This window comes from Magallana gigas, chromosome 7 (genome assembly GCF_963853765.1).
Source record: "Magallana gigas chromosome 7, xbMagGiga1.1, whole genome shotgun sequence".
Lineage (NCBI taxonomy): Eukaryota > Metazoa > Mollusca > Bivalvia > Ostreida > Ostreidae > Magallana > Magallana gigas.
The window spans coordinates 46,793,187-46,803,537 of NC_088859.1; the positions used below are offsets into that span (position 1 = coordinate 46,793,187).

Here is a 10,351-nt window from a genome sequence, read left to right on the forward strand (position 1 = left end):
CCCCACCATCACCACTACCACCAATAGTGGAGCTAGAGAAGAGATGCAAAGTTTACTTTATTTTTGGAAAAATCTTCATGTCTCTAGTTATATAAAGATCTACTGGTACAATGCTCCTTTGCAAGCACAAGCATCTTGATGTACATAATTATGGTCCTGCCCTACAAGTGACATATAGTGATCTGTCGGTCTGTCCATCCATCCATCAATCCATCTTTCTGTCCTCCTCCTCCTAGAAATAAGGCTGCTGCCATCCCTAATCCAAATGGTATAGCATTTGAATCATCCTCATACTGGATAGCATATTTTCTCTCCCCTTGGTTCAATCTGGCTCATACTTCACCCACAAAGTGCCTATAGGTAAAGAGTGCGCAATGGCCTTTAACAAAGTGACTAGGTCTTAGGTTAAGGTCACAGCAGAATTATCTGAAAAACCCTTGTCTGGATCTTATATTCTCTCCCCTTGGTCCAATCTACATGGCTCATGCTTTACCCAAAGTTCCTTTGGTCAATGGGTGTGTAGTGACCTTGAATGATGTTACTAAGTCAAGGGTTAAATCAGAGCACTCAATATTTTTTTTCATTGCAAGTTTACTCTCCCCTTATCCCTATATGGCTCATGCTTCTGATTGACAATGCAATGTGATAATAACAGAGCTTTCGGGTAAATGGTATGCAGTGACCTTGAACCATGATTGAAGGTCAAATTTGAAGGTTGTGGCAGATCTTTTTAAAATTTGGTTTAGACCATAAAATTTATTCTTATCATCTTAATCTTGCTCAAATTAAACAAAAAATAACTGTTGGTAAGTGATAATGAGCTTGAATTAAAGATCTATGCAAACTTGAAAATTTCTACGAGGGTTGTTCGGAAATTATTGAGACAAATCGATTATTTTTTTTTCTAAGTGACGAATTTTGGTGAAAATTGGCATAGACATTGACGAAACGCCAACAAATAATAAAACAAAGTAATATTTAAAGAATATTTAATATTTTGTTTACGACAGTAGATAAACAAGTCGGTGGTCGGGGTACCCGGCGCAGCCATGAACTTGGAGATTAAACAACTTAAACATCTACTTTATAAGTGTCCGTAGAATTACAGTTAATGGTAAAAGAAATCAAATTAAATGTGTTCATTTTGCTATTCTTTGCGACTAACTGTTGATTAAGTTTCACTGATGTTCGAGTTGAAATACGGATATAGTACACATATATTTACCAAACAATAAAAATCTGACAACGACTTTACATTGAATTTTGACGTCACGGCGGCGCAACGAAAACCATTAAACTGGTGGAAATCTCAGAAGAAGACCTTTTAAAGCCACGCAATTGCGTAAAAAACTATACGATGACAAGACAAGGTATAGAACTTCAGTTCATCAAATTTTTTTTCACTGATTGTTTAACTAGAGTTAGGCCAAAGGGATTAATTAACAACTTTTGACACACTAACTGTTGTCAACAGTTCTAAAATATGTAAAAAATGACTGCAGGAGACATTCACAGTAATTAGACTTTCGGGTAAAAATAACTCGATTTCTTCTCTAAAAAAAAAACAAGAATGAGAGAAAATGTTAATGATGACATCTTGAAATTAAAACAAAAGATGAGAAATAAAGAATAATTCTTATTTCAGTTCGTTTGTAAGGTGTTTAAAACACGGGAGCAATAAGAAGCGTAAAAATGACGTTGCGAAAAGTTTGCGGTTGCGCCGGGTTACAGGACAATGGCACGTTGGTCAGCTGACTAGGAATGATCTATTCATGCCATGAACAAGAAATTTTTCCCATCGATAAACTCTATCCTGATTTACGTTTTGATAAAATTTCAAGAGTTTATCTTTTTTACTAAAAGAATAAGAGAAAATGTCTCAATAATTTCCGAACAACCCTCGTAAGTCATGAGTCAAGGCCAAAGAAAAATCCTTTGTAATGCTTTTCACCCTATTTTCCATTATTTTAAGTGGGCCCTTTGAAATGATTACCACCTTCATGATACTACCCACCCCATCCACCCTTCTTTCTCTTGAGTACCTGCATAAGAGTTTTACTGGTGATTAAATTCACTGAAAAACTGTTACTCCCTGAGCAATGTGGTCATATGGGCCACTTATTAGACAGCTCATAAGGTAATACTATATAAATACAAACTTGAGACAGATGGATATACAAAAAAGTTTTTATTAAATTGTATTAAATTTTAATAAGATATAAAATGCTTTTCAATAAATAAATTTGAATATACCTGTACAAGTATACATTAAATGTACCGGTAATTCTGTTCAACATAGTGCAAATTTTCCCTCAAAATAACATTCTCTTTAGTATCACTCATAATACCAAGGGCCAAGAGGGCATTTTAAATATTGCAAGGGCAATTTTAAATACTGGTTGTGAAACTCCTGTGTAAATAAAATATATTCACTCTTTGATTTTTGTACTTTACCGCATTACCTACTTGGTATTGTCTTTGCTATAACTGGGAAATTAATAAAATATTTTGCTAATGATATAGGATTTTAACACTGTTAAACACTTTTCAATCAGGAGATCATTAATGAAGCATAATTTTATAGGACTCAAACTCCTACGAATTTAAATTGTTCTTGATTGAAAACTTAATTATCAGTGACTTAAAACATAGGTAATCATAGATTACTAAGCTCACCGAGGCGGAGCAACACCCTTATGAGATATCACCTTCATAAGACCACCTTTATCATTTTATATAAAAATCATACTTTATGATCTTGAATATTCATGGATTCTGTTTTGACAAAATATCGTATATCATCTGATAAAAATTTTTATGATAATCATATTCATATGTTAATCAATACAATGATATAAAATTAAATATTGCATCATGTCATATTTATAATATATATCATACAATACAATAAAATACCGTAATAAACAATAATGAGATATGATATTGTAACGTATGATATGACATTGTATTGTGTTATTTAAGAAATAAACAACGTTATTTAGTGAACATTGCGTTATGAATAGCAATTGCTCTGTTGGCATATTCCATGATGCGCGCTAGCGCATCATGGAAAATATGCCAGCAGAGCAGTTGCTATTCATAACGCCATGTTCACTAATTAATCGTTGTTTATTACTTATATTTGCATTTTACCACTCGCAAATACCCTGTATTAGCCCAGACCTTGACATTTAGCTATTACATCAAAAGTAAACATTCAGACTGTAATGTATCTTTTTAATTCACGTAGATTCGTTGACAGAACCAATGATATGTTATAAGAGTAATTCCTTTAAAACATTATCAAAAACATGTTTTAATATTACATGTAAATACGTCAACTTTAATGGAGTTGGAGAAAAACACATGATGTATCGTATTGTGGTTTAAATCTATAACATCATGGAAAAGTATATATAACGTTACACCTTTATGACGTCATAGTATACTGACAGAGCAATTGCGATTATAGAGAAATAATTGCAGCTCCTCCGTATGGGCTTACAGTGGGAAAGAACAATGGAAATGCAAATATACCTTATTGTATTTGATCACATAATACAATATCATAAAATATAATACAATATAGTATTATATTACAATATCATATTACATAATACATCATAACATTGAAACATGATATTATATTGTATAATATAGTATGATATTGTTTTGAATGACACTGAAACATATGTAACATATGACACTGAAACATATGAAACATATGCAACATTGTATCTTTTCAAATGATATAATATTATGTGATAAAGTAAAATATTATAAAATACATTATTATATTATTATACACATTGTATCATATGACACAATAATATATATAACAATATCATATAATACAATTTCATTGGATATGATAATATATCGTATACTTATAGAAAATATACCCTTTTCCGCCCTGTGCGATATAAACCGAAAATTCGCCTACGGGTGTGATATAAACCCTAGGGGTGTGATATAAGATTTATATCACACCCCTCTCCGGCAATCTTCAGGTGTTATATCACACCCCTTTCCGTTAATCATCGGCTTTTATGACGTAGAGATCGATATGCGTCGTTCAACTCCGATCTCCGAGTATGACGTCAAAAAGTTACGTCGATGTCAACCTAGTATACAAACAGCTGGCGCAAAAATTTCATGGAGTTTATCAGAGATGGAATATATGGACACGGAGCGATTTGTTAACAATAATAATTCATCACATGATGTTTTTATTGTTTCTTTAATATCATCTATAAGTATATGATATAAAAATCATAACATGGCAATTTTTATATCGCATCCTTTATAAGCCCTCGGTCGCGGTATATTTATACCGTATATAGGGTATAAAAACTTTATTTAACCAGCTCTTAAAATCTTAACCTCCTCCAGCATCCGAAACCTATTGCTCAGATTCAGCATTCAAGCTTGTCAGGTGCATCAGTATCATAAGACGCACCATCCATACAAGTTTGGTGAAGTTAGGACCAGTAGTAACTAAGATATAATCATCAGAGGGCACCTGCAACAAAAACTTTAACCAGCTCTAAAAACCTTAACCTCTTCCAGCATCCGAAACCTATTGCTCAGATTCAGCATTCAAGCTTGTCAGATGCATCAGTATCATAAGACGCATCATGCATACAGGTTTTGTGAAGTTAGGACCAGTAGTAACTTAGATATTGCTATCAATGGCCATCTGCAACAAAAACTTTAACCTGCTCCAAAAACCTTAACCTCCTCCAGCATCCGAAACCTATAGCTCAGATTCAGCACTCAAGCCTGTCTGGTGCATCAGTATCATAAGACACACCATCCATGCAAGTTTGGTGAAGTACGGACCTGCAGTAACTAAGATATTGCTATCAAAGGGCACCTGCAACAAAAACTTTAACCTGGTCCAACAATCTTAACCTCCCCCATCATCTGAAATTTAGGACCCAGATTCAACATCCAAGTCTTTCAAGTCCATAAGTAGGTCCAGATGCATCATCCATGCAAGTTTGGTGAAGATAGGACAAGTAATAGCTTAGAGACAGGACCGGCAACAAAAACTTTAACCAGGTCCGGACGCCGACGCCGAGGGTATAGCATAAGCAAAAGTGTGTTTTGCAATTGATTCAATACACAACCATATTCAATGAGTATTTAATATATAATATCAATACAACCAAGGAATGCATTTGATATGTAATTCGATATCTAAGATTGTCAATGCCAATTAATTGTTCTGTACCTTATTTCAACATAGAGGAAAAATCTATTCAAAATTATGGAAGATGTTGTCTGTTCTTCTTACTTTATATATAAATTAAAATCAAAAGCATGCTGGTATACAGTTGTAGCAAATATTTAGCTGATTTGTAATGGAAAACATTTGAAATGATTGGATTTGCATAAAAACTGTTAACTGCTAGTAGAGGGTTGAACATCTCTCAAATATGAAGGATAGGTGTTCTCTGTGTTACGTATAGTAACCCTTAACCAAGACACTTCTTATTGTACATTAAAATACCTTAAGATGACTGCATAATTTCTGACAAAAGCTGAGCTACAACTTAAAATTTTGAATACAACTTATAATTCCTGGGTTTTCCAACATTGCTGAGGATTGGAAATTGTTCTTTAATAAAATAAAAAATCTGCTATTAACTATACAATACTGTCTTAGATTTCATCTTAAAGACAATGACAGAACTGACTCAGTTACACTGCATTCACAACCACATCCTTGTATATTATCTATATTTAGAACTACATATAAGTTTGTAATATACATTCATTATATACCAGTATAAAAAACTGCATTTTTCTGCATTTTCCTATTTTGATTATATTTTGTTTAGATTACATCCATTGATTTGGGGATTCATAATGACATTTACTTGAAATATAAGTGCAATAGGTGGGGAAAAGTCAAGTCTCAAATGGAACTCAAACCCAATTAAGGCCTCTAGCGTACTGTGCCAGCGCTTTAACCACTGAGCTATTGAGACCCGATGTGTTGACTGACAGTCACACACCTGTTGACCTGGTGACATAAGTACCAGTACACAAATGTTACATGGAATATATGAGCCTTCCCTCAAAAAACAAAGCAACATATTATTAAATGATTATAATAAAAAAATAAAAGTATACAGTGGAGCCTCAGTTATCCGGACGCTTTCGTTCCCAAGTTGAATCGTCCGGATAGGTGAAGCGTCCGGATATCTGAAATGTGTCTATTGTTGTCATGAATGATAATGTATTTGTATGCAATGGCTCCCAGTGTTGATACTAGTTTTTTTTTGCCTTTCATACCATATAGCAACACATGCTAGAGTGAACGTTTTTAAGAGATAAAGAACTCTGCTTTATTTTATTATTTTGTCATGAAATATTAACCGGACAATAATGATAACCGAATCTAGCTGAATTCTTTCTGTCCAAGTGTGATATGTGTGTGATACACTGTTGTTCGCAATTTTCCAATTTTTGAAAGTGATTTGGGAAGTCAGTGTATTTATACAAGCTACTCATGAGGGTCTAGCACGTAAAAAAGGTGTGAAACTTAATTGACAGGGGTAATCTTTTGTACTGAGTAGGGTATCATCAAATTTTACTGTCCGGTTAAAGGAAGCAAGATTAGTAGTAAATTAGTGTTTTGTGGTAAAAACAGACCGTCCGGATCCGGAACGCGAAATTCCAGATAAATGAGACAAAATAACGTATAAAAAATCTGTTCCCAAATAAAATCGTCCGTAAACTGAAGCGTCCGGTTATCTGGCATCCGGATATCTGAGGCCCCACTGTATATTGATAAAACAAGTTATGAATAATGCAGTCTAGGTATTTTTGCAGGAAGAATATTAAATGCAAACATTTCCACACCATAAAAATCCAAAATATATACGTACAACACCTGATATGCAAACAAACAGATCAGGTGATAGCAGAATGCTTCATAATATGGTAATACTGAGTGACTAGAGGGTGGCAAGCTTATAATTATCACACAACTATAAACTTCCTACACACATCATCTACTGTGCTGTAGTAACCATTCTATAACTTCTGACAGTCCCAGTCCAGACACAGAACTGACTTCTTTCACAGATATTTGGTGTGGACTGTGTTTCAGAATGTCATCCCAGCGAAATAACGACTCAAACTCATGGCGACTCATAGTTGTAGTTAAATCCCTGAAACAGATTTTTATATACACCACTTAAATCAGTAAAGCTGAGAGGTCAAGTAGCACCATCATAAGAAATTTTCATATTGCTACTCAAATTGCAACTCACATTTTATTTAGCAGAACCAGTACTTGGCAGTCTTTTAAGCTTGGATTTGTCAGTATTGAGAGGAACAGCATACAAGCAGCAGAGACCTGGAGGCGGTTTGACATATCAATTACATACTGTAAAATAAAACCAAAAAATCCTACATCTATTTTTATTTGAAGTTTTGAATTTAAAATAAAATTGCATCAAAAGTTTATACAGGTACGGTAATTTACTTACAATCAGAAAATGACAATCTTTCAGGTAATTTGGCCATATTGGAGACATTGATCCACCCAACTCTCTCACTGTTATTTCTTGCTTCTTGTTCAGGGAAATATTCACAAGGTTGGTACCAATCTATTAAGCAATAACAAATGGAATGATCAGAAGCCCTCTTGCAGAAAATTAGCTGCAGGTCTGTAGCTCCCGGTCTGAAAAAAATCGGATGGACAACCTGGGAGCTACAGTTCCGTACCTGTTAAAAACTGGCAATTCACAGCACACAAAAAATTGCACTACTTTTGGACTGATTAAATGTTGAATTGGTGAATGGAACAGTTATCTTTGATTTTACCAATACTTACCGTTGGCAGTGTTGATGGTATATTTTCATCCTCTACGTCATCTTATTAATCAAGTTAAAGAAACACAAGAGCTGAAATTTCTTTTTCTCTTAAAATTATTATACCATAGTTACTTATTATAATCACATGTTAATACATGTTATATCTTTCATGATGGGACAAAATTCCTGCCGAATGAAATCATATGCCACCTTTTCAGCATTTTCACAGATAAGCATGACAGTGCTTGACTTTTTTTGACGGATTTATAGCCAGGCACTGTTAAAGGTATTAAAAGGCAAGGAAAGTCAGTGTAAACTTAACTACCGATAATCAAAATGGATCAATAGACCAAAATTAGATTACACCAAGAAAGGGAACCTCATACATGTATTTTCAATAAAAACAACTGCAAATTCATCCAAATGGTATGTAGCATACGGAAGAGAAATATATTGTTCTTTTTCCAAATGACCTTTGGGTTGACCTCGCAAAGGGACAAAAATTAGTTTACATTTTTTGTCAGTCAAGTACTTACTCGCTGCAAAATTAACTTGTTGCATATGTACATATTTCTTTTCAATAGGTATGGATATTTTTTCTATGCAGATGAGAATTCTTTTTATCAAATGTTATGTCATTCGTTATTTAAAGAAATCATATGTACAGCTGGACTCCCTGTACATATATTATCACAATTAATTTAATGTCTTTGAAAGCTCAAGGATAATAACTTTTCAAAAAATTGACCAACAATTTCATTACCATGACATAAAAAGGTGAAGGCAAAAGTGCGAAGGAGAGAGTGCAAAGATGCAAAGGCAAAGGAGTGGTAGTAATGTTGTTCCCTAACCTTCTCAACATTGCACTTTTTGCACTTATCCAAGGCATCTAAGCCCTTTCGCTCCTTCAACTTCGCACTTTCACAACCTCGCATCTTCACCCCGAGGAGGAAAGTGCGAAGGTCGAAGTGATCCTATCAGAACACCATTAACTATTTACTGTTGAAGAGATCCCTGATTTATATCTTAGCATTTCTTGACTGGTCAATGAAAGATCTCATGCCAAATCTCACACACAATGACCAGTGCATACATTACATGTAATTGCAGCTGTTCAATTACTTACTTTGGAGAACAATTGCAAGTGTAAATTGTTAATCATTTAGAAAAATATATTTCTGTCTTTGGAAAAGCTCTTACCAAGTCTGTAAGACAATATCCTTTTATAGGAAGCGAGCTCTAAGAACCAGTGTGCGCGGGAAAAAGAACGAGCTAAACCTACAGTTCATCAAACAAAATTTTTTGTCTACGTCCCATAATGCTCTCTAATGTTTTCACCCGTGGTGCTATGCCAAAAATGGCCGACTTTTAACGCGTAATTTACGGTGACTTTAAGTTTGAAGACACGTTTTGAGTACCGCATATGCTTTGGCCAGACTCAAAAGATTTGTTGCATGCTTCCATACGTTCGTATTGAGTCGAGAAACGTAAACAAAGACGAACAAAGTCATGGATGACGTCACAGTGCACTCGCGCTATATTTCCCGCGAAAAATTTAGAGGTGGATCAAACATCTGTAATGAGTGTACTGGCTATTTCAGTATAGACTGCGATACCTGCCTTATCTGCTTATTGACATATGATTTGTTTTTAATCTTTTTTTTATATAGAGATTTTATATATATATACTAGCAAAAGCCATACTTTACTGTCATATCGACCCATTTTAAGCTAATTGTGCATGCATGTACAGTAGGCAGGTAAGTATATGAGTAGGGAGGGAATAAACAATAGGACATTTAGAACTAAATAAAAAGGAATAAAATGAAAAAATAAACAGGTAAAAAATTATGTAGATATTGCATATAGTCAGACAATTAAATTTAAAAGTGGGAAATTACACACCTACAAACAGGTACAGGGCTCTCTCTCTCTCTCTCTCTCTCTCTCTCTCTCTCTCTCTCTCTCTCTCTCTCTCTCTCTCTCTGGGTAGGGGGTTGCGCTGTATGTATCATAACCATTAAAATTAGTACCTTTGGCATACTTATTGTAGAGCAAAAATTCTTTGACGTTTGTTGATACCGAAATAAAACTATAAGTTGACAATGATGCAAGGTATGTGTAATTCTTGCTGCGCTCGCCAGAACGGTAGCACCGTAAAACATATTAAACAAACTACAGTTATCATATCGTTCAATTTTACCTGTTGATGAGCCGTGTTTCAATAAAAATATGAAAGATACCGATAATCTGAATATTGCGCATATGCGTGTTAAGGATACCGTAAGTCTTCAATTTCTTGGACAGCAATGTTTTACCAGAACTTGTTGGTCCAAGTAGCAAATACATTTTGGAATCAAGGTCTATAACACGATTTTGTCATCTTCTATTAAACATTTTCTTTTGCAATCTATTTTCAATGTGTTTGTTATCAACCAGATTCAATGTTAATTAGCTGCACAAGTATCCTTTGGGAAAACATCATTAGGTTAAACGTCTACATGATGTAAATTTTGTT

General features: G+C 34.3%; 1 protein-coding gene across 1 annotated transcript; it reads right to left on the reverse strand.

Annotated features, from left to right (window-relative positions):
• Positions 1-6,872: 6,872 nt before the first annotated feature.
• On the reverse strand, positions 6,873-10,341 carry LOC105333936 (ADP-ribosylation factor-like protein 16). Its single transcript, XM_034455181.2, has 5 exons — positions 10,116-10,341; positions 7,853-7,893; positions 7,506-7,625; positions 7,287-7,402; positions 6,873-7,184 (listed from the first exon to the last, which is right to left on the reverse strand). Exons 1-5 carry the CDS (start codon positions 10,180-10,182, stop codon positions 7,022-7,024), a joined length of 507 nt encoding a protein of 168 aa, XP_034311072.2. The 5' UTR covers positions 10,183-10,341; the 3' UTR covers positions 6,873-7,021.
• Positions 10,342-10,351: the final 10 nt, after the last annotated feature.

Coding starts and splice junctions, on each gene's coding strand:
- LOC105333936 (XM_034455181.2), bottom strand. CDS start 10,182: ATGTATTTGCTACTTGGACCAACAAGTTCTGGTAAAACATTGCTGTCC. Junction 7,403..7,505: donor AAGATTGTCATTTTCTGATT/GTAAGTAAATTA, acceptor TTTATTTTACAG/TATGTAATTGATATGTCAAA. Junction 7,185..7,286: donor CTGGTTCTGCTAAATAAAAT/GTGAGTTGCAAT, acceptor AATCTGTTTCAG/GGATTTAACTACAACTATGA.